The sequence below is a fragment of the Pungitius pungitius genome, chromosome 12, assembly GCF_949316345.1.
Source record: "Pungitius pungitius chromosome 12, fPunPun2.1, whole genome shotgun sequence".
Lineage (NCBI taxonomy): Eukaryota > Metazoa > Chordata > Actinopteri > Perciformes > Gasterosteidae > Pungitius > Pungitius pungitius.
The window spans coordinates 924396-949528 of NC_084911.1; the positions used below are offsets into that span (position 1 = coordinate 924396).

The window sequence follows — 25133 nt, forward strand, 5'->3', positions numbered from 1 at the left end:
CGTAATTCACTGGCTGCACAGCAGCTGTGACAAGCTGTCATCAACCAGCCCCCCCCCCCCCTCACTGTGATTACATCATACGAGCCCACATCGTGGTGTGTGTGTGTGAGCAGCCATCTGTTGACTCTCATCTCACGGACCCCCCCTCACATGCGACCCGCCATCCTTCCCCTGGTTCGGCCAGAAGGCCTCCGGGTGGATCCCGACTTATCTGCCGGCCTCGGATCGAGCAACCGGAGCCCCCCCAGAGGCCGGTCCACAGCCTGGTGCCCCCCCCCCACACACACTCCCCTCAGTGTGGATTATGGAGCCGTCCCAACAACCTGCTTTATTTCATCCTGTCAGTCGGGACACTCATGCACCGTTGAATTAATAAAAATTAACGAGTCCAATTTAATTTGCACAAAACAGAAAAGCTCGTAAATAAAAGGGAACGCGTCCATTATTTAACATTCTTGTTCCAGCTCGTCTGATGAAAATCCTCTAGACAGATGAATTATATACACATAATAAGCAATAGACAATTGATGGATGGTTTGTTAGGAGACCCCCCTCCCCCCCCCACACACACACAAACACACACACACACTCGTCCTATCTGTCGCTGCAGTGAAAAGGAAAGTTCAAGGATCCTTCAAACCAACAGCAGAACTACAGAGACGCAGCTGGTCAGCTCAGGTGTGTGTGTGTGTGTGTGTGTGTGTGTGTCCGGGTGCTCTGATTAAACACCTGACTAACACATTGTCACCTTGCTGAGAGGAGCTTGGCACTCACAGTGAAGGTAAAGTTGGACTCAAGGATCCACACCCACTTTCTCATAATACTTGTTTTATTTTGGAAGCACTCGAGATTCTGACTTTACAAAAGTATTACAAAAAGTAACACTCCATCATTTCCACATCAATGTGTGCGTAATATAGGAACTAATGGCGCAGTATGAGGAGAGAGACCTTCACCCAGGAGACCGCTGTGAACCTTCATGTGGTGGACGTGAAATGCACATTACACACATGATGAATAACTCATTCTTCACGTTATCGGCCCAACGAGATGAGATGTGTGAAATCACACCCATCAACTCTTCCCTGACGCCGGGTGTAGTCGCCCCCCCCCCCATCTTCCCCCCCCCTCATCGATGGAGATTCACTTTATAGGTTCCAATAACTCTTCTCACACGTATTAAGTGCTCCTGGTGTTAATATCCCTCTTTGTCCATGTTTCCATACAATGACTTCAGAGCAAAGGGGGGGGGGGCATGCTGAGAAGGAGCTGCACAGAGCATTTAACCCAGGATCACCTTCAAGTGATGAGAAAAAAAACTTTCATTTGTCTATATATATCGTAGATGAATATCTCTCTGAAGGAGAAGATGTTTAAAACATGTGAAAAGTGTATTTAAAATCACCACAATGTGAATGTTGTGTTTCTCCTCGTTATGGTGCATTTTAAAGTCACCTCACGCTCGCACATGAATCCTTTTCAGAAATGAGCTCACGGCTGTCGCTTTAGGAAAAGGGTCGTTGTTTGGCTTTAAACAACTCTGGAAGAGTTAAAAAAGGGTTTTGGGCCCTCGTCTTGATGTTTGTTTCACAGGAAGCACGTTGTCTCTTTCATGTTGTTCTTTTTTTATCGCGTGTTAATATGAGGAGGAACGTTGACGAGGCCACTTTGACCCCTTCTCAGCCTCAATGGAATCATCCAGCACAGACAACGGTAGAAAGAGATCATCAGAACGGGCGAAGAACAGCACCGTTGGAAGGTCGTTGGGACGCGTCCCGCCTGCACGGCTGATTGCGGCTTTGCTTCTTGATCCCGTGAGTCATTGACTCCACTTGTCTCCATTTGAAGAGTGAGCTGTTGTAGAGAGCTGAGCAGCGTCTCGGCCCCCCCGATGGGGTTTCGACTTGGCCGCTGATGTGGAATAAGTATTTAAGGTTAATAGTTTTGTTCTCCGTGTTTTATCTGATGTCTCTAAACGGCCTTTTTTATCCCGGTCGGAAGGCGATGGAGCAACACGCCGCCACCACTGTGCGGCTGTGGATCATTTGGGACACTGCAAAAGGCCGGGGATATTTTATCCGCATGTGGAGAATCATTTATCATCCGCACTGCAATCAGCCCCCCCCACATCAATTCTGCAGGTCTACAGGAGGAGTGCAGAATACATAAAAGCCTGGTGTCCCTGTTTGTGTCTCCGAGGGCCCAGGAGACACCATCGCATTATTGCAGCATGCGCTGTGAGTTTAAATTACTCCCAGATGTAAAATTATAAACACAGACGGCAGAGCTTTAAGGCTGCTATATTTGGTCTTTATAACTGAATTTAATGTTGTTCCTCACTGCTGATTTTTTTTTAAGGATTAAGAAATATTTTGTTGTCTCTTTGCGCCGCAAACCAACATTTGTCTCGTTTGGAAAATGTCGGAGTGAAAATAAATCTCATGTACTGTTTTAAAGTGTGTTTTCTGGCCAGTCAAACAAAACAACTAGGGTTCATAAGTGTTTATAGATTGTTTAGTATCGACTCACTGTGTGGCAAGACATTGATCAAACCCACATAACTGCATTTCAAGTCAACTTGTGTAACATTGTGTATAAAATGATGTACAAGATAATTCCATTACATCCGTAACAAACATGGCAGATTTGAGTTTGAATAGTGATAACATGAATCAAGTTGACAGCTGATCATATATGGTACTTGTGTGAAATACTGTAATGTATTTTTTATTTTTCATAATGTAAGATACATTCGTTGTGTATTTTGTAAATTGACTATATTTTGATGCATTATTGGATCACCAGAGCAGAAGATTTGATAATAACATTTTTCATTAGTATTATTCAACGTAATTAGAAACTGATATATTTTAATCACTATAATATAGTTATATATTTTCTGTTGGTTTAGTCTGTAATACTCGCGCCCCCTTACGGCCAACAGTGGTACAACACTAATGGCATTTCCGGTCTGTATCCCCCTGTCGCGCTGGTGAGCTAATAACTTTTTGAAAAGTTTGTCTTTGTTGGTAAACGCGTACTTTCACGACTAGTCACTTATCAAAAACGAATTATTCAGTGACTGTATGGTCGGAGGTTGGCTTGTTGTAGAGGGATTTGTTGAACTAAACGTGGTATCGCTAGCTTCGCTAGCTCGATCGTCACTTCCGGTCTGTTGGCGCTAGCGTCCCGTCAGATGCTAACGAACAGTAAGCTAGCACACGTTCTTCAATATTATTATTAGCTAATTGTGTAGTTTTGTCTTTTATATATATAAATATCATTTGAGCTAAATGTAACTTTAAGTCTTCATATTTACAATTGAAGTTGTATCCCTCCGTCTTTCCTCACAAACTGACTAAATCTGAAGCATCTCTGTATTTCCCTTAAATAGAGGATCAAAAGACAAATAGTTGAATCCTATAAAGACTGTAAACGCTCCTAGGGCATATTTGATGTTTGTGACATCAGGTTATACAAAAAAAATGTGATGATTTGATTTGCTACAGTCACACATGACTCCATATCTCAAGACATTCATATGGAACGCACCCTTTTACAAAGCCTCTGTCTTCATACTGTTTGATACTGTTTTTATATCGACAAGTCAACCATTGTTTTGCCTTTTTGGAGGTGGGAGGAAGGCGCCTCGAGGCCTGCAGACCACATCCAGCTGGAGCTTCTACCCAAAGTTTACATGCAGGGCCTGTTTCCCCTTCACCAAGGTAAGAGACATTCATATTGTGAGATTATGTCCCGGCTCTGTCTCTGTTTATGTCTTCTGAAATTAGGCTGTCCAGCTGCTGGTGTTTTTTGCCTCTTGCTGCTTTAGGTCGATGTGCAGATTGCAGTGTTATAAATCGTGATCGCTTGTCTTTTGTGGCTGAGATATTTTCTTTTTGTTTGCCAGCGGTGTCTTCTGGTGCTTATGTCAAAAAACTCATAGCGTCCCAATTCCATATTACACACAGGTTCTCAGTATGAAGTTAACGCACTTAAAGAAGCTGATGCTGATGTCACACCATGCACAGACCAAATGGATACAAATTATATATATATATATATACATATATATATATATACATACTCTCTACTTGAATTACAGGTTGAAATTCCAACCTTTACAAACAAAAAGATACATTTAAAATCTTTGGAAAACTTTGGCATTTCAGATTAAATGGCAGAGGCATGTTTACTTTCTTCTCATCAAGGTGAAGTATGTTTATTTCTTATACATTTTAATTACAGTACCCTCTAAATATGAGCTTTAGTGTTTCTAAATAGTAGCATGAAGTTGGCTCACAATCGTGGATCTGTTCAGTCAATTAGTGTGTTGTTGTTGTCAAAGAGCTTATTTATTTTCTCTGGCTGTTTGATGCTTTCTTTCTGTTTCCATTTGCTGTAATCAATTATGATTAACGTCAGAGTATTATGGGCTGGATTGGCATCGTATTGTTTTCTCCCGCAGTTAGTTGTTGTTTTGTAAATGAGGCTGACGTTAATAATTCATGTTGGCTTCAGGGAACATTATGCTTGATGTTGCCACGTTGTTATTTTCAATATTTACAGTTATTCATAATATTGGTTCTTCAAATCTGGAGCTTTGAGCCGTGAGCTTCTTCCAACATTTGCCTCTCAGCAGACGCCTTTTCCTGTGATTTCAATAATTGTCTGCTGAATGCAGCTTTTCCGCCGAATGTCAAGTGAATTGGTTTGGGTCAGATTGATCTAATCCAGTTCAATATAGGCCCCCCTTTTAATGGCTGGAAGCACTTTGTTGGAGCAGATAGTGCCACAGGGCTCAATAGCGAGTGAGAACATACAGCGTGTTCACACAATCCGTTCTGTGAGCGTTGGCAGATTAAAATACTACATTGTGTCCCGATCATTACATCAGAGTGGCATGTGAGAGCCCGTTTATCACATAGATGAGATGACAGATGGTTCCAAACGACCCTTGAGATGACCTTGTACTTTATTAGAGGGCAGTGTAACAATGGAAATACACGTGACACTTTTATTAAGATCCCAGTCAAATTCGATGAATGACAAGTCTTAATTGACTTTGAAAATTCCGTCATGTCGGCGGTTTGATCAGAATATTATCTTAATAATGAATCGCTCGATTGAAATGTTGGGTCATGAAATGTTGACCAGAATGTCAAGTGAAAAGAAAATGAGAAAAATACGTCTCCAGTCTTAATCAGTTTGAGAGGCTACAGTATATTGTCTCCCAGACATTTAAAAATCCTCTAAATAACAATCAACAGGTTAAATTCTTATGTATTAAATACTTTTCATACTTTCATACTTTATTATTATTTTAAGTTTGGCTCACAGAGTCCCAGCAGTGTTTTACTCGTCAGTGTCTTCTCATTTGCATGAGGTTCCATCGCACTGATATTTGACAGTCAACACTCTCAAGTACATTATTGGTGTAGAGTTTAGTTCAAGCAGAGGCTGAGGGAACCTCCCCCCCCCCCCCCCCCCCCCCCCAGTTTGAGAGGCTGGTGGAGGTCCAGTCAGGACGGAGGCTCAGACCTCGGACTCCAGGCTGGACACCCTGCCCCAGGGCTTTGGCACGTAGGGGCTGTTGACTCTGCGCGCCACCAACACCTGCCTCCGCTCTCGGCCCCCGGAGCCCGGCTCCTCCCTCTTCCCCGTGGCGTCGCAGGCCCCGAACATGTTGTTGTGGTAAACCACCTGCCGGTCCCCCATGCGGGGCAGCATCGCCGCGTTACCCGGGCAGTGGCTGGCGCAGGGGAACAAGTGGCACACGTCCTTGGAGCCGTCGTAGAACTGGGCGGGTCTCTGGGCCAGCGGCCCCACGTACACCGGCAAGTCTGTGTACGAGTTCAGGTAGGTGGAGTAGTGTCTGTGCACCACCGTGGAGGAGGAGCGGCGCAGGGCGGCGGCGTTCTGCAGGATGGCCTCCCTGTAAGAGGGCAGCCTGGTGGACTCGGTGTACTTGAGCTTCTGCTTGTAAGGGTAGGAGCCCATGTGGGCCGGGTCCAAGTACGCAGGCTCTGCAGCCAGCGGGTAGCAGGACAGGTTGTGTCCCAGGCTGCCGTATAGCTTGTTGGGCTTCGGGTTGGCCACCACCACCCGAGGAAACAGGTCAGGCATGTCCACGCGGGCGGAGGACGCGGAGGTGGAGGCCTTTGTTTCGTCCACCTGATGGATCCTGTCGTTGCCCCACGTGGCCTTGAGGAAGGAGGCGCGGCGGTTGAGCTTGTCCTTCCCCAGCAGCGGCATGTCGTCCATCTCGGGCTCCAGGTAGGACTTCATGCAGGAGTTGCAGCTGGCGCTGCCCCCGGCGTAGTGTCCCGGAGCGCACGCCCTGGCGGCGCCGACGGGGGCGTGGTTGCTCAGGAGGTGGTTGGCCCTCAACTCGGCGAGGCAGGGCCGCGGTTCGTCGTAGTCGCCTCTGGCTCGGGGGTCGGCGGCGTCGAACGTGTAGCCGTGGGACCGCCTCCTCCGGCTGACGCAGTCCGGCGGGTAGCTGAACTTCCTCCTCAGGGGCCCCTTGTGCTCCACGTAGATGTCGGGCACCTGGAACTCCCTGTAGGGAGCGAACGGGGACGTTGGGCGCCGGGCCGGGTTCTCCACGTACAGCCTGCCGGCGTGGTGGGGGTTGGACGCGGCGGAGGGGGACGGGTCCCGCATGGCGATGTGAGGACTGCTCAGGCTGGAGATGGGGAGGGTCCGCTCCATGAGGTGGTGCGCGTTGCGGGCGGGCAGCGTGTAGCGGAGCGCGTTGGGTCGGGTCACCACGCAGGGCTTCTCCAGGAGGGGCTGGGTGGTGGCGTCCCCGTAGTGCAGCGGGAAGGTGGGGGTCAGGGCCCTCTGAGAGTACGGCGAGTGGTTGTCCGTGATGCTGGAGATGTACGGCAGGCGGCCGTGAGTCACGTCCGCCGCCGTCACTCGGGGGGGCAGGCCGAGCCGCACGTTGTCCACCCCCCGCCTGCTCCAGTTCTCTATTGTCTTGGTGGCGTTGTCCAGAGAGTTCTCCACCCTGGCGGAGGACACCATGTCCTTGGCCGTCTTCAGCATCTTCAGCATGTTGGCTTGTGTGTAGTTGGCAGTGACGTCGGGACTCGGCATGCTGCCGCTGTGGTCGGTGTGCTCCACCCCGTTGAAGCAGCTGTAGATGCCCTGCAGAGAGACCAACAGGGGGAGATTAGCAACTGAACCGCGGAACAGGTTTGGGGTGGGGGGGGGGGGTGTTTCTTTGTTCTCTTCAGCTTTGATTTTCACTCAAATATAAAAGCCGTGCACCTCTGAGGAGGCTCCACTCGAGTCTTTTATCTTCGACAAATGGGGAAAACGGTGCAATCTACACATCCAACGTTTCTCCAGTTTCCCTCAAGCGTTTCCAATGTGTAAGTGAAAGCGAGCCACTACGTGCTATTTATATAAAACTATTTAACAACCTTTCCTCTCAACGTGTTCACTCAATCACAGTTACACCGATCACTTCATTATTAAATTAATTATTAATTGTTTACTGGATAAAAAGCAGAAGGTGTACTGGAGGCCACATTTGAAATGAGAATATTCAGAGATTCAGATACGAACCACCAGGCTTTCATGTTGGTACGTTTCTATGAAGCAAAACATTATTATTTTAAAGATTTTAAAATACAAATGCATGTCGCTGATCATGCGCTTGCCCTGCATTGGTTCCTCCCCCCACACACCCCCCCCCACAATCTCACATTTTACTTTCAAATTGTGTATCGTTTGGAAAACCTAATCCCGCCTCTGACTCGTGTCGACACGCAGATGAAGCTTTCTGTAATGGGGCAATTTAAATTCAATTTCTCAGGGATCACGGCCGTCACGACATTCCAGCGAGAATCCACTAGGTCCTTTTTATTGCTCTCAACTCATTCGATTTTTATTATCTGTTTTTATTGTTGCCGCCCTCGACCTGTGGCCCGGCCGCGCTCTCTCTTGACTTCCTGCTTGGCTCCAGATTTCCAAGCCTACGTCTGGACGCGCGGGAGGAGGCGCAGCGTCTGTCAGAACAGATGATGTGTGGTTGTGCGAGGGGGGGGGGGACTCACTCTGCTGATGGCCAGGAGGAAGTTCAGCCGCTCCGCCTCGCGGACCGAGTGGCGCAGCTTCCAGTAGAGCAGGTGCTCCCAGGCGAACACCAGCAGGCTGAGGCCCATGGCGACCAGCAGCATGTAGAAGACCCCCGCCATGTTGTCGATGTCCAGCTTGCTGCTCATCACCTCCTTCTTCTCGTTGCGGCAGATGCCCGTGAGCCAGACGGTCTGCAGCTTCTGGGTGTCGCCTGCCAGTCGGGGAGCAGGGGATAAAAAAGCACTGTTGGCACGGCGCTGCTGTTATTTGGGGACCGGGGGGGGGAGCGATGAAACGGCCGCGGGCCTCCGGTGAAATTCATTGCATCGGGTATAATGACATTTTCTCATTTTAAGCAGCACTCGGAGGTATAGCTCTACAAGGTTGTACTGTTCTCTCTCTCTCTGGTGATTTAGTGAGTGCAAAACATATCCTGATTTTAAGGAAATCAATAAGTAGGCCGCTGCTGCGCTTCCTGAAGAAGAAAAGAAAGAAACGTCTGCTACAGTTTAAGGCGTCTCTTGTCCCATCACCCGGCGCAGCAGCCAGGATTCCTGCTACGAGAAGTAATAATATCGCAGCATTTGGTGACCTCTCGGTCTGCCGCCTTATTCCTCTTACCACCCATTGCATATTTCTCCCAGAGATGACCAGACGTTTTCCTGGAGGAAATAAGTTGCCCGAGGAGCTAAGGTCGGCAGAATAGGGGTCACATATTAAATCACCCCGTGGAGCATTACTGGCAATATATATATATATATATATATAAATGAATAATTTACCATCAGCCAGGAACTGCAGCAGGGCCAGGTCGATGAGTCGCTTCCAGCGCGAGTCCTTCTGCAGGGCGATGCCGTAGCCAGTGGTGGCGAACACCTTCCCGCTGCCGATGGTCACCAGCTTGCAGCCCTCGTCTTTGCCCGCCATGTAGTTGAGGACGGCGGCGTCGTAGATGAAGGCCTCCAGTTTCCTAGCCGAGGGAGAGAGGAGGAGTCCTCAGTCGTTGGAGGAGCTGTTTCCTCACCGCATGCATGTCTGAGCGAGCGAGGGACACCTACCCGGTTTTGAGGCTGTTGAGGGCGTCCTCCACGCCCCTCTGGTTGTACTTGACCATGTGGGAGTGCATCTCGGGGTAGTTGCTCCTTATGTTGCGCTCCGTGCTGCCATTCGGGACCGTGCCGAAGCGGAACGGGGGGTACTGCTCCTGCGGCTTTTGAAACTGCGGACATGGGCACAGAGCGAGGTGGGGGGGGGGGTCGATGAGGACGAGCGTGACCCGCCATGGTGTCGAGGTGTGACTTTGTTGCGCTGCAGCTTCCTGTCACCCGGCACCATAAGAGCCTTAAAGGCTCGTATTAGTACAATGACTCTCTGCTTTGTGCTACTTATCCTGATGGCCTCTTGCTCTGTTAATTTACACATCTAACACCCAGACAGCGTGTCCAAAGAAACTCAAATACTTCCTCCTCTCGCTGTGAGGAGCGCCACATGCCTTTAATTAGCCGAGAGGACAGAGAGTGAGACGGGGTGGAAATGCAATCGACGAAACTGCTCTTTTTAATTAACCTTATGCAAATATGTTCTCAGTACATTAGCAGGGGACGATTCGAGCTAAATTTGCACATGAGAAAATGGAGCAGACTTCTCCTGCGTTGTGCTTTCCAGCCTCCAGCGGTCTCTCGTAGACGAGGTCATGCACGTGAGACGTGGGTGGGAATCGATCTCTTCTGCTGATTACATCGTCCCATGCTGGTTAAGGACTTACTGTCCTGAAGTCAGTTCAGACCTTTGAACCACATCTAAAGTGGTTCTTTGTGTTTCACTTCTTTTTGGAGACTAATATTCTGCTCCGTAGTTTTTAATGATGTGTTAAAATCTGCTTCGAGTCTTCTGCCAAAGAGGTTCGGAGTCGACTCACACGAGTCCTCCAACCAATTAGCTGATTCAAATCGACGCCTCTACGCAAACCGAACATGTGCTGCACCACCAAAAGACGTCTTCAAAGACTTCAAACCAGGTAAACTGTCCACGAGGTTCATCACTCCGCCCCCCACCCTACGTCACCACGTCGTGACGGAGACGTAGCGCCGGGCGGATGTCAACGTGATGCGCGGCCCCCCCATCACAAGCCTCTCGTGTAGGGACGAGTTAATCGTCTTCCAAGGTCACTCCAGCGCGGCTTTGTCTTGTAGCTCATTAGCATTTCTTTGACCTTAAGGGGTTCAGCACAGCTGGACCCCCTCCCCCCCCTCAGTAATCCACGGCCCCTCTTCTCCTCGTAGCACGGCTGGTGTATAAAGTGAAGAGAGTTGTAAGTGACTTTGCTAGAATCCTAATGAGCAGTGGACAGCCTGGGCCTCTTTAAACCCCCCCTCCGATTCTGGAGAAAGTGCTGGGGGTTTTTACACTGATTTTTCATGTCAATACTTCGTTTAAAAACCGGGCGAATGTGCAAAGACGATAGCAAAGAAAATCCTCTTATGTATCACACTGGGGGGGACAACTCTCCCGGATGGATCGGCTGTGTCATTGACACTTTGGATATTGTTGGTTTACACACCTGAAACGGAGCCCTTTGTGTTGCTTCTAAGCCGCACACTAAACACACACACGTGCACACGGCACCTTTTTGTCGCTCAGCCCGGAGACGGTGTCGATGTACTGCTCCTGGATCATGAAGGCCGCCAGGTTGGCCGTGTAGGAGGCCAGGAAGATGACGGCGAAGAAGGCCCAGACCAGCACCATGATCTTGCTGGTGGTGCCCTTCGGGTTCTCGATGGGCACCGAGTTGTTGAAGACGATGCCCCACAGCAGCCACACAGACTTCCCGATGGTGAAGGTGGGGCCCCCGGGCTCTGCAAGGGCCACACACACACACACACACACACCGCCGCTCAGGCTTCGACTAAAGACGCATTTGGGTGTTATCCATCCCCCTGAAGACGAGGCGTCAAAAGTCGGCAGACTGAAAGAAGGGAGTCGATCCGTCTCCTCGAGTGTAAACAACCGATTTCATGTTGATCCTGCAGTGAGCCTGAAATACATAAAACTCAAGCCGGCCTTCATCCATTAAAATATGTTTTATAGAACCACACGGCGACACTTCAATTTTCCAGGCATCGATCCAATATGTGGCCCCCGTGAACAGGCTGCGATGTCACATGTTCTCACAACCCTCCCCACGCCAGAGTTTGTCATCTCCCCATGCAGGAGTGCAGCGATGCCAATATAGAAATACATCTAATTAACCCCCTTTCATTCATTTAGACATGCAGTTTTCTCTAAAAGTAAGATAACGTTTTCAAGAAATAAACATCTCATAAAGATAGTTAGTTTATATTCTTAAACAGGTTGAATAGAAACTAAAGCTGAAAATAGAAGAAACAGAATGTTATCTTCCTTGTTTCCGTCTCCTGTACGTTCAAACGGACTCCTGACCGAACAAAAAGGGTCGTCCACTGTGTCGCCGTGGCAATGCGGAGCGGATTGGCAGATGGCCGACGGGGGAGGGGGGCGGGGGGGGGACACTCACCTTTGGCACTGACCAGACTGCGGTTGTATCCGACCGGACTGCAGTACTCAAAGACGAAGACCGTGATGGCCACCACGGTGAGACACATGACGAACATCATCACCCAGACCGCCGGGCTGTACGGCTCTACGGGGGGGGTTAAGGACAGAGGAGGAAGGACACAGGATATAGGACACAGTCAAGCAAAAGAAAAGAGCTCATCATTCAAACTTCCTCTGCTGGTGATGAAGAATCATTTTATCGTCTGTTAATAGGAACTAATTAACATATCAATCAAGTTGAGAATCAACACAATAATAAATGTGTGAATAGATAACTAGACAAATCATTTATATATTTATAACCAGAGGTGAAATGAGGGGCCTGTCTCGTGTCCACACCAACCCGTCCGTCCTCGTCCCCCCGGGGGAGTCTCTCACCTAGGAAGGCCGACGGCGAGACGGTGCCGTTGCTCCTGGCAACCATCACGCTGATGCCCGTCTCCACGAACGGCACCGAGAAGTCGATGATCTCGGAGCGCTCCTCGTTTATGGTCAGCGAGCCGATGGCCATGTCCGCCCGCTTGTAGAACACCTGGGGGGGGGGGTACGAGTTACAGGAGTCGTAAATCCAGGGCGTCCGACAGAACGCCGCACGCCCCCGCTGAGCTTTTAAAGATGGATCTACGCTGGGCCCCCGGCCCTCAGCGTGATGGACCGTCTGCTTCTTCAGGCCAGCTGGACACAACGCTCGGCCTTTGCCTAATGCGCCGCATTTTGTGATGTGATCCATCACTAAATACCCATTACGTGAGGCGTTCAATGACTAAATATCACAAGCAGGAAGTAGAACTGTCACAGCGGGCGCAGCCCCGGATGAATAAATATCCAATGAAAAGTTCCCTGGGAGGGAGAGGGTGTGAGTCTAGTTGTGCTTTCTATCTGCTCACCGTGCACGAGGACCTCGTTACCCAATCACTGATCAAAGATACAGCTTTTAAGATTAATACTACGGATAACATGAAAAAGCAATTAAACCAAAATCAGAAGATGGTTAAGAAGCTTATTTTAATGATTGTAACATTTTGGATTGCATTGATAATGGAAGAAATGTAAACAGTGAAGGATCCAAATCATTGAAGTTGTAAACGGCATCAAAATGACTTTCATCTTCTTTAGAAGCTGTTGGGATTTTTGTTCTTCTCAATATTGTAATTTTTGCTTTTCCAAACCGCAGTTTTCAATGATGGGTTTTTCTACCATCTTAATACCAAAGTATCACATCTGGCCTGCGCTCTGAGGGGAGTTTGAGAGGTGGCAGATGTTGATGAATCCACACCAGTAAGGACTCCTTATTAAAAATGATATTCCACTCTTAAACTGGAATTGGAGCATTTTTACGGCTCATAAAACATTAGGCCATAAAAGCGTTGAATCTAACATCATGATAACAGGAGGAGAGGACATGTGACACCGTTAACAGTAGACGCATCAACCTTCCTGCAGCAGATTAATAGAAAGCACAGCTTCTATAATGACGCACAACGAGACAAAAAAAGTCTCTGATTTAATATATATTTAGCGTATTTTCTCTTTGGAATAAAGTCGTCACATAAAGTGGTTGCCGTGAAAGTGTGGTTTTGTGTATTTGGCGGTCAGGTGACCTCTCACCTCTCCGATCATCCCGTTCCAGATGCCTCGGACCAGCTTGCCGTGCTTGCCGTTGGTGACCAGGTAGAGGTCGTAGGAGAACTTTATGGTGCGGGACAACTTCTTCAGGATGTCGATGCAGAAGCCTTTACAGCACAGCTTGGTGTAGGGCTCGGTGTGACCCACAATGCTGAGGGGCCAGAGAGAGACTCAGTGTTACAAATGATGCTATTAAAGTCTCATTCTACAGTATCAACAGAAGCGAGATTACAAATGATTACAAGCGATACGTTGTTTGTATTATATGGAACCAGCCTAATAGGAAATGTATAGATCTGTTGTTTACAGATAAATAATAACTGGTGTTCAGTTCAGACGCCACTATTTTACTCTACAAGTCGTCAATGCTTTTGCTTCCAAACAGCGTGGCGGAGTGGGACTGATGGAACCAACGAAGCACCTCCGACGTCAGGATATTAGGGGGCCGATGGTGGTGGGGGGGGGGGCACTCCGAGCTCCTCCACAGGCGCATTATGCCCCGGCCCCGACAGATGGCCGGACAGCTGGGCCGACCAAAACAAATCCGACGTGAATTAATCACAAACAAACAAAGGCAGACGAGGCTGAACCTGGATGCTGGATCGCTCCGACCAAAGCGTCGCGCCTCAAAGCGTCGAGTCTCCGTCGGGTTCAAAGGCCATTTAACGGCCTCATTACTCATTTTGCAGTTTAAATATGCAGCTCGATGTGTCGCAATACGACGGGTTCAATAGTTATCAGTGAAGTTGATTCTCGACACCCAATTCAATGCAACACAAATAAAAATAAAAGCGAAATCCAGCCCTGTGTTGCCAACTCTATTGAAAGTAGAGCAGCGAGCAGCAGGAGCTCAAAGAGGCGGCGTGGCGCCGCGCGTCAGACGGAGCGTGCAGCAGAGGCGAAACGCGGTGTCAGGCATACCAAGTGAGGGAGGCTGACGAAATCAATTCCCCTTACTTATCAGCCGGATTACCAGGGACGTGGGGAGGAAAATGTCCTTCAGTTTTAACCGTAATGGGACGACGCATCTGATGTGAATGAGTAAGTGTAGTTCGGCACTGCGTCCCGTAGTCTCATCAGGTGGGGGTCGCTCCTTCCTCCGTACACAGAGAGACCTGTCAATCAACGTGTAGCCCTAAAGCATCCCCTGGTTTTTCGTCTGTTTGACTCTAAATGGACCATCATTCACTAAATGAACATCATGCTGCATTGAAGAAGACTTGAAACTAGAGACTGAGACCATAAACTCATGTTTACAAGGTTTACTGAGGGAATAAATCAAGAGAGAAGTAGAGTCATTTCCTCATAGACGTCTATGGGAGCAGAGGAGTCGCCCCCTGGTGGCAAAACACTTGTGCATTAGCTTCCCATTCCGGAAGCATTGCAAAGAGAAGACATTATTCATGTAGGAAAAGTAGAAATTGACGAGTGTTAGATGACATTCAGAGGAAAAGTCATCCTACGAGATGCATGAGGGACGTGGCTCACATGTCAGATTTACATTCAGGCCGTTAATCATCCCATGGATCAAATGGTGAGGCGTCTCTCTAAAAAAGACAGTATTTCTAAAGTCTTGAAGGGTCTGTTTTCGTTAGGGCCCAACATCAGACCTTGTTCGGCCATCAGAGGCACCGGCACCAGCAGCACCTGCCGGTCTAATGGACCCTGCTCATCAGCACCGGGGAGGCAATGAGACGGACACGAGCCGCGCCACGGCAGACCGGGGGTAAACACGGCGGTCCCGACACCCCTCCCTCCCCCCCCCACCCGTGTCGCCAGATGCCGGGGGTTCAAGGCTCGGTCGTTGGGAATCGCTGCCAGTCGGGTTGTTTACTCAAAGCGTGGAGTCGTTTTTAAGAGCGATGTCTGGAAGCTGCTTTCAAAGACAACGCGCTCACTCAGACTCCCCCCAAGAATTGGCCTCTTAAAGAAGCAGTAAAGCAGCACCCGGTGACTTTTCGTGGACATTAAAGCCGGAGGCGGTAAAGGACCTCTCTGCTCCCCCGGCTGCGATGCTGCAGACTCACCGAATGTGAAATGACTGCAACTGTTCCAAACTGCCGAGACGAGAAGAGGTCACAAATCGAATTTGAAGGGTCGCTAGTTGTGGTGCAACAGATCATAAAACACGGGGGGGGAGTTCTTCCCCTCAACTAAATTGAGTTTGAAGTGTTAAAGCACTGCATTGACCAGCATCACAGTGCAAGCAGGATGTTGAGATCCTATTAGTCTTTTTTTTCAAGTGTGTTTAGGAGAGTTGACAAGTGAACTAAAAGGATTTACAACCACATTCTGATCATTATGCATCTGTGAAGTGCCTTGCTTAAAGGCGTGTTAGTCCCAGTAACTGTTCCTGCTTCATTTCATTCATAAGCTTGGTAGTCAGGCTGCTCGTTGAGTTTGACCGTATTATGAGAGAACTATTTCGAAGTGCTCAGGTGATGGATGCATTGGTGGATTTCTAATTATCAATGAGCCCCTGGCGCCTTAGAGGCCTCAGCATCGTCTTCACCAGTCTGCACGGAGGTGAAGAGTTCCGATTCCTCTCCTCGCACCGAGCGGCCATGTTGGATGACGCTCACACTGAGCCTGAACACCCGGCTTGGACCGTCCTCGGGTCCCGTTTTGTAACCGGGTTTAGGGTTAGTAGCCGGCTGAAAGGCTTGTACAGCTCCGCTCATCGGTGAGCAGTGAGTCCTCTGTCAGAAGCGGGCCAGCGCACCGGAGGCCCCCCCCCCCCACGGCACAAGCTTCCAAATGGAAGCGCTGCGGCGTTCATCTGCCGCCTAGTTCTTGGCCCCCTGGGGAGCTCGTCCACAGCTGCACTTTAATTAAATCAAGTCCCGATCGCGCTCCCATTAAACACAGTTTAATGCATGTTGACATTATCTTCCCAGGTCAATACCCCCCCTCACCGGGGCTCTGCCTCTGAATAAACCTCTGGGCTCGCCGCAGCAATAAAGACGATTTTTTTTGGGTTTCCACGTGTGACCCAGAGGGCTTCAGCCCCGTCTGAGTCGGGGCCCGGTGGGGAACCACACGGATGCCAGGCTGGCTGAATGAAAGGGGGGGGGGGCAGCTTGAGGATTGAAATGGAGAACCACCGCTTGCTCCCCATTTAGAACGCCCTAATGTGCGTTTGAGTTGTGGTCACGTCGGGGTCTGAGGGGGGGAAGGGGGGGGGGGGGTGCTTTAGGGCACAGAGGTCAGTCAGATGAAAAGGGGACTCTGCAGCGAGGATCAAGGAGCACAAGTACAGATGTTGCAACACGGTTTTCTTCTATGGGGCAGATGTGGAGCACAGATGGGACGAAGACAGAAGTTAGCGCACGGACTGCATGATGCAGAGAAGTGATGATGGTGATGTCACATCAGTGGGTCTAAACACAGACCTGTATTAATCCAACACACGAATGGAGGTTGCTTTGGTCGCATTTACAGGAAAATGACTCAACATTTGGTTTAAACTTAAGGATTCTTTTGCTATGGTGAGATTTTGTGTGATTTGTTAATTAGATATTTTCAGGATTGGGCTGCTATTTGAAGAGGTGACTTTAGGGTAATCGGCAGAGTTTTCTGTCCGATCACAGGCTGAAATAATGATGAATGAACCCTGAGCTCAATCGTGACAGTAGCAGCGAATGAGAGTAATCTCTACGCTCACTCCATCTTCAGGTCAGAACGTTTAAAGAACGGAGAAGCATCTACCTCCTCCACCTCCTCTGTTATTTCTCCTTTTACCTACCGAACTCACCTCTTATTGACTTCATCTCTTCCTGGCTTGGATTTGTCCTGCGATGGGGAGGGATGTACTTTCCAAACCGACGGGGCCATTTGGTCAGCGTGAGCGATAAAGCTTCACAGTGTTCCATAACGCTGAAGGGGACGTGAACCTCATCCTGCTCCCCCTCATCTCGTTAACACCATTGTCAGTAACGGCTTCCCCCCCCTGCTAATGAACACCAATATCCGTCTGTAGGTGTTAGGGATTGATGACACGGCCTAATCGCCCCATCTAATTGATACCCCGCCATGCAGCACATGCATTTCCATGATTGGGTCACAGTGCGACGCCGTGGATTTTACACTGCGGCCCAGCAGCCTGATGAGTAACTCGCATCATCAAGGAATTAGAAGTCATGGCGAGGCTAATGGCAGGGGAAGAGGCTCTTAATCTAACACCTAATGGCGCCCCAAGTTGGATACGAAATCAATTATGTTGGTCACGTGAGCGCGTTCTGTTATGTAAACTGGGTTTTTGTCAGAAGGTTCGCTTGTACTGATGAGGGAGACGTGGACAGAACCTCCAAATAGTCTCATAATTTTCTACATGACATCAGGTTGACGGATTCTGTGTGAATAGTCTTTCGTACACAGCATCAGCTCTTTGACTTCACAGGGACTTTGGCTTGGTGATTGGTGCGTGAAATCAATCAAACGCGGTTCAATAGTTCTTGTCTGGATCAAGCGTAGATTCTGGCTTGATGACTGAACCCAGATGTCATTCTAGATGTTTCTGGAGATCCTTTTCCTCTAAGGACAATATAAACCATCATCCAGTCATTCATCCATCCATCCCTCCATGTATCTGTCTCACGTTCACACATGGGCCGGAGGTCGGACGGTTTGGACAGAAATGGAGGTAAATTGAGACTTATCTGATTGGCGAATGCATTGGACCGGCAGTCTGAAACTAGTTTTGGTAACTAACGGACTAACCGTTACTTACGTTTCGGTCTTGTTGGACTGCCGGCGGCAGGGCACGGTGTTGCTGACGCAGGTGCCGGTCTGCGGGTCCACCGCCTCCACGATGACGAAGGGCCTCTCCTCCAGCGTGGCCACCGTCAGGTGCCTGTAGTCCGACACCGGCTCCAGGTAGGAGCCGTACCGCGGCCACACCGGGTATCTCATCTGCATGATCCCCATCTCGTAGGTCCCCACCTAAAGAGAGAACGGGGCGGGGGGGGGTCGAGATGTCACAAACAAGCTTTGTAAGCTTCCCACGCCGCGTCCCTGCAGAGCGCTGCCTATCTCAACGATCTTAATACAGTTGTCTCCGAGTCTCTGACGGCACGCGGCGCCGTCCTCGGCATCCGGAACCTCCCGCAGAAAAAGAGGGTTTCAGCTCAGAGGAAATTGTTTTTTGGGTCACCGGGGATGTAAAGAGTCCAATTTCACATCTAGTGCAAACGAAAGCAATTCCAGGCGCTGCGGTGCCACCAGTCCGCTGATTGGATGCTGTGGGGAAGCCTCGTGCAGTCGAGATCTAAATGGAACATTTGTTTGGATGAGCCGTGATCTGTGGATCAGGGCCAGGAAGGAATGGAGGTCCCACAGGACCTGTTGGACCCCAATTAGCTGAATCAGGCGAGCTCATTAGATTATGCTTTGGCACCCGTGATTGAGGAATTGAATTCGAGATTTTTACATTTGTCAGCATCCAGACAGTAATGAGAAGCATCTTACCAGAGGTGATTCATCACCAGGAGCCCCCCCCCACTTCTGATGTGCTTTGATTTAACACACAATGGCGAGACCCTGTAACTAATAACGGCTGAAACGTTGTTACTAAGATGAATTATCCACAAGATAATACTTTCCATTAACGAGGCGCTAATCAACAAAAGAGCTTTAAATCATCAACTATGAAGCCGAAACATTTAATTAATTGTTCACTTCTTTGTGGCCGTAAAATTAAGTGTCTATTAGGAGTGTGTGTGTGTGTGTGGACCCTCAGTGGGCTGAGAGCTTGTGTGTTTTGAGTGTGTGGGAATGTTTTAATACTCGGCCTTACTGCTCATTTGCATATCTTTAATGTTCGCAACGAATCAACAGTTGATTTGACATTAAACGTCATTACGGAATCGGCCCATCGATGATTTCAACGTACCGAACATCATTTAGGACCCGAAATACGAATGATTCCTTAAATATTTGAACTGTACTGAGACAACTTTTGTCAGAACTTCTATTTAACGGATTAAGATTTCTCTTAATTTGAAGTGAGGCCGAGAGTAGAAATGTGGACAGTTGTGTCCACATTTGTAAATACTTATTTCATTTCCAATCGTTACTAATTCATTCAAGAACATGAACCTAAGTAGAAAACACACATCCAGTGTCTGCTAATAGAGGATCTAGCAAGAGAGGTTCTAACATGAGTGTGGATCTCTGAAAAGAGAAGAGGGTTCTCGGTTCTTCTTCTCCAGACCCGTCACATCGATCACTTCCTGCTGTCCATCTGTCGCTTCCACTCGTGGGCTTTCAGTCCAATTCCAGGAAAATAGAAAAGCCCGACGCAAAGCGTCTCGCTGGCTGACGTCGAGGAAACGACGAACGGAAGAAACGTTTTTTTTTTTTTTAAACGCGGTTCTTCAATAAATGATAAACACAAAGACCTGTTGGAGAAAAACACTTCAATTGTGTTTTTTCAATTGCAGATTGACGGTTATGGGGGGGGAGGCAGTTGTTTGTGTCGCTGGCGAGATTGTAATTGGAGGTTTGTGCGTGTGACAAATACAGAGCCAGTAAACAGCATGCCCCCCCCCCACCCCCCCCCGCCCCCCACCGATTACCTTGACTTACGAATAGCCGCATCTGTAAAGCAGCGACTTACTTAAAGCTGCATTAGGACATGTGGGATTGAGAGGTGCTGGGGGGGGCGGCGGGGGCCACGCGGGTGATGCATGAAGGAGCCCAGCGCACAATGACAAGGCTGCCACAAAAAAAAAAAGGCAATCACAAGATGGAATTGATTTTCAGCTCTCAGGGAAAAAGAGCCGCAGGCCGCAGAAAGTTAAGCACGGAAAAGCTATCGCAGAACACGACTTCTTCCTGTGGCTCTGAACGGAGCCAGGGAAATATGCCCCCCCCCCCCACCCCACGAGAGGCTTATTTAAAAGGTCAGCTGGAGAGAGAGGACACAGGTCCCAGCTCCAGGAATGAGAAGTTCTTCTGATTGATGACAGACTCACTTTAACGATGTGTGCTTATTAGGCAGCTCTTTGTTGGTGTTGTTGTTGTACATAACGGACATTTCTCTATTATTATTCTTTATGTGAACAAATTGCCTTTCCTTTGTCAGCTAGTCACCGATGTCGTCGATCATCGCTGCTTACTTTCATACGACGTTCGATCGCACACACGCTCAGCAGGACGCTCGCTAACACAACGCAGAACCACGACCTGCGACCCCGGCTCTGATCCCGTCATTTCAACGCCGCCCCGAAGTCGCTGCACCATCAGGAATCCGTTGTAGTCTCCCTTCAGCCGATACTCGTTAACATTTCAAGTTACAAGTCCTGTAACTTTGTGTGACGATGCGTCCGGATCGCAGCGCCTCGCAAGCAACTCTTCATTCTAAATATAAACCGCCTCAAGCTCTGTTGATTCAGCGTAAAATGATGTTCTGAAGTAATAAGACGGACCCACGCTGCAGCAGAGCGGGAGCCACCAGGACCGCTTCCCTTCGGCTCAATTAGCTTTAAGGAGGCCGCTTCTATTCAAGTCAATGAGGTGTGTGTGTGTGTGTCCTGTGGGTGCGATCAGGAAACCATGTTTGGTAGTGATGTACGTAGCAATGATGAGACGAAGGTCACCTTGTCCCACAGGCGCTCTCGGTCCAGAGTGATGATGATCATGGCCGGGTTCACCAGGTAGCCGTTGCTGTTGAAGGAGAAGTCGTTGTGTTCCCACGTCACGTTCAGCATGTGCCTGCAGGGAAGCAGAGCCCGGAGGAAAGCCTTTATTTGCAGAGGAATCAAACCGCCTCCGATGTGGGATTTACGGAGGTTCTGTCCGTCAGCAGAGACGAGCAGAGTGAAGGACACGAGTTCTGGCCCCACAAACGGACGCCTCGGTGGCCCGGTGCCCAGCGGGATGAGAACGGAAACGTTGGTTCAACGTTCAGCACATCTGCTTCTGCTCTGCCTGCAAATACTGAACTTTCATTTTAAAAAGACATTCAGCATTTCACAGCCTGACCTGCAGATAAAAGTGGGAAATCCTCCCGCCTGCCTTTCACATTTTGCATTCACTGACCTGGATTCTGTCCGCATTAGTGCAGATATTTGTGGTATTTTGGAAATTCATTGGTGCCTCAAGCAGGAGGAGAAATGACTTTCAGTATTAAAGTTTCTCCGTTTAAAACGCTGATTTATACTCTGACCGAGTGTGAGGAGAGAACATCTTCCTCGTCTGATTCCCGCGTGTCATCGCTCACATCCTGTTGCATCAGCCCGGCGGCGCCTCGGCCGACACTCCAGCCGAGGTGATGAAAGCCCGCTGGGAGGAGAGTGGCCTTCGCCTCTGTCCGTGTGAAAAGCCCGTTTAATCTGGTAATCTGCACTAATCCCATTAACAGGTGAGACGACTCATTACCGGGGGCTCGTTTAAAGGGGGGGCAGAGGGGGGGAAGTCGAGGACAAATCTGAGACCCGCGGGGGGGTGATCACCAAAAGAAATGACTGACTATAAAGTTAATGGAAAGTGCTTTGTTCTATCTGGTCGACCTTCACGTTACGGACCGCCGCTGGTCACGCCTGCTGGGTTCTGAAGAGGAGACAAGGAGGGCTTCTACGGTATCTGTGGCCCAGATAATGTTCCCTCATTTCTGCTCTTTTCATGCTCAGTCTGGGCCTTTGAAAAGGAAGAAGATGTCTCCCCTTGGGCTCTGAACCGACCCCAAAAGAGAAATCACTTCTAACGCGAGAGGCAGCGAGTGATGTTTCAATAATGCAGCGGACGTGTCCAATGAGAACGCACGAATGCACTCGACGCGCTGCCGGTCCCCCCGACCCACCTCGGGCCTCGCACCAGCTAAAAGCTTCTGCTGATTAAAACATTTGGCGCGAATGGCGTCACGCGGCTTCTTTTAAGTCCGGAGTTCAGGTCCAATGGAACCGCGGGTTTAATTACGAGAAACGAAGGTTCCACGCGTGGAAAAACCAACTCACGCAAAGCGACGTTCTCAGAGTGCCTGAATAACAACAGGCATTATGAATAAAAGTCTATTGATAATTAGTAACGGCTGTCGGTCTGAACAGAGTTGAGGTCCCGCCCACCTGAACAGCGTGTCGTTGGCGGCCGGCGGCCTGCTGGGGTTGAGGCAGTCGCTGTGGCCCTCGGGAACGAAGCCCCTCTGTCTCCTGAAGCTCTGCACGCCTTTCACCACGATGGCCACGCCGTCCCGCACCCTCTTCCGCAGGCTCATCCTCCAGCGGTCCGTGATGATGCCGATGAGGCCCACGGGGAAGCTCTCGGGCGGGGGGATGTCCGGGTTCCCCACCGCCAGGCTGGGGAGGATCCAGATGTAGCCGGGCCCCACCAGCCGCGACTCGGCCGCCATGGTGAAGAGGTACTGCGCCTCCTCGTGGGAGCAGTAGACCAGCAGCACCTGGGCGTCGATCTGCTGCAGCAGCCGCCGCGCCCGCACGTCGTTCATGCCGTCGGCGGACATGTCGAAGGTCAGCACGTCCTGCAGCTCCCACGTGAAGTAGCTGGTGTCCGTGAAGGACTTGACGTAGTCCACGTAGCTCTCGTAGCCCGGGTACAGGCTGGTGATGACCACGAAGCTGTCCCAGTTGTACTCCTCCATCACCTTGAACATGCCGTTGATCTGCTGCTCGATGGAGGAGCCCAGCTGGAGGAAGTTGGAGCCCTCGCCCTGTACGGGGGGGGGGGGGGGGGGGCACATTAACGTTTATCAAACCTGGGGGAAACACTGTGTCTGAGACACCAGAAACATTTAGTTCTTTGGTTGTGATTTGAAATGATGGTCTCAGATAAACAGTTTGCTCCTAATAACATTCTGTTCTCCACTCAACTGGGAGGATATGATTGATTTAGCTGAGAACGAGGTGTGAAACAAACTGTGGTTCACACAGCGCAGAGAGGAGTAATGTTTAACACATTTAACACACACTTCTTGGAACAATATCTATACATATATTTATATATATATATAGATTCCATTGTTCTCCGGTTTTACGGAAACCTTACTTATAACCGAGTAATTGCGCACTAAAGACATGTTTGAGTTCTCTCTGCTTCCATAGAGCAGCAGAGCTCCCATAGAGGAGTGAAGGCCCCGGAGCTGTGACACGCGGCTTCAGCTTTCTCCTCCAGGAGCTGCAGACCCATCCATCGCTTAGACTCACACGTCGTGCTTCTGCCCCCCCCCCCCCCCCCCCCCCCCCCAAACACACTCGCACATTCAGAAGAATGGCACCATAGCGGCGCCCCGCCTTTAATCCGTCTCTCCTGCGGATGCGATGACCTTGAGAGAGAAAGGAGGACGTTCTGTGCAGGGAGGGGGAAGATGCTTTATAGCGTAACAAATCTTTACAGTAGAGCGCGTTACTTCGTTCAAAAAATAGCTTTCGGGGGGGGGGAGTAAATCTTCAGGTGCTGTTAGTTTCCCTGATTGGGGGCGTGACCGAAGGTGCCCGACACACCGCCGAGGGAAAAAGGCGCAGCAGCAGTTTTCAGTCAGAAGTTACCCTTTAAAGGTGCTGTCTGCAGCGCTTTAAAATCAATGAATCACCCAGAAAGCCCAGAAAAGGCTCTTTGCTGAGCCTCTCGTGTTACGTCGTCATCTGAGAAACAGGCTGAATTCCCTCAAGCACCAAGTGTTGAAGCACAAAAACGGACGAAACAGCCATAAGTAGCTGTAACCCAACGGGTCGACAGCACTGCGTACCGTGGGTAGATCGAGCACTGCGTTGGTGAACGACCTCAGAGTGCCGCCCCCAGTGGACTTTTATAGAAATGCAATTTATGTCTTTCTGTCATTTTCACACCGGGCCGATTCCGGCCCGCGGGCCGTATCTTTGACACCCCTGGTTTAACGAACGGGTGCCTTCTGTCATCCACGAAGCCAATGTTATGATAGTAAAAGGTAGAGATGTTAAACAATAAGAGAAATGCAATGCATTACAGAAATTTATTTATTTATTTTCCATGACATCTTTTGAACTAATATTTTTAGACTTTCTTTCTACGACCTAATGTAACTTTTTTTCAAAACTTTTTTTTGGCATATTTATCCATTTTTCCTCATTACATTTTTTGACCCAATTTTTTTATTTTTTTCCCCATATTTTTCAATCTAACATATTTTAACTTTGTCAACTTTTTTTAGACAAATCAATGCAAATCAATGCATTTTGATTTGATTGAACATTTTGGAACTTGTTTTCCCATGACACCATTTGACCAAACATTTTTTAAAAATGTTTTCCATGTAATCTTTTGATTTGACATATTTAGAATTTGTCTGAACTTAAATTTTTTTAGTTTTTTCCATATTTTTCAACCTTCACAAAACATTTCAGAACATTTCACATGACACTATTTGAACATATTTTTTTGAAAATATTTTTCATGTAATTATTTTTCCTTACATATTTAGACCTTTTTTTTTTTTTTTTCAATAGAATATTTTTTTTCTTTAAAAAAAACGAACATTTATTTATTTTTTGACCAAATATATTTTGACTTTTTTTTGTCATTCTGACATATTTTGACTTTCTTTTTCCAAAACAATATTTACCAGCATTTCAAATTGAGGTTAACATCAAAGGCATATGTCAATATTCATTTATTTTGCCTCTGGTCTTTTCTGAAGCAGAAATCTGTCTTTTTTTCTCTCTGGTGTGATGTCCTGAAAGCTTTCTCTTGCTCAGTCGGGCAGATGTATGTTATGAGGTGCCCCTACAGCCTCTCGGGGGGGGGGGGGGGGGTGGGGTGGTCCGCTGTCCTGGTCTTATTCAGTCTGCTCAGTGTCCTTGAAGGAGGTTCAGCGGTTCTGTGATGTATGAGCGTCTCGCGGTTTCAGACGGGCT

The 25133-nt window shown here is 48.8% G+C and overlaps 1 protein-coding gene across 1 annotated transcript in view; it reads right to left on the minus strand.

The window, feature by feature from the left end:
• Positions 1 to 5480: 5480 nt before the first annotated feature.
• grin2ca (glutamate receptor, ionotropic, N-methyl D-aspartate 2Ca) overlaps positions 5481 to 25133 on the minus strand; it is a 37817-nt gene continuing 18164 nt past the window's right edge. The window contains exons 3-13 of the mRNA XM_037475412.2: positions 22353 to 22954; positions 20889 to 21003; positions 18020 to 18231; positions 13273 to 13441; positions 12043 to 12196; positions 11624 to 11749; positions 10717 to 10946; positions 9150 to 9310; positions 8874 to 9061; positions 8070 to 8302; positions 5481 to 7155 (exon numbers count right to left, since the gene is read on the minus strand). Of these exons, the coding sequence (XP_037331309.2) occupies positions 5536 to 7155; positions 8070 to 8302; positions 8874 to 9061; positions 9150 to 9310; positions 10717 to 10946; positions 11624 to 11749; positions 12043 to 12196; positions 13273 to 13441; positions 18020 to 18231; positions 20889 to 21003; positions 22353 to 22954 (3810 nt within the window). The 3' untranslated portion in view covers positions 5481 to 5535. The remainder of the gene's footprint in view (positions 7156 to 8069; positions 8303 to 8873; positions 9062 to 9149; positions 9311 to 10716; positions 10947 to 11623; positions 11750 to 12042; positions 12197 to 13272; positions 13442 to 18019; positions 18232 to 20888; positions 21004 to 22352; positions 22955 to 25133) is intronic.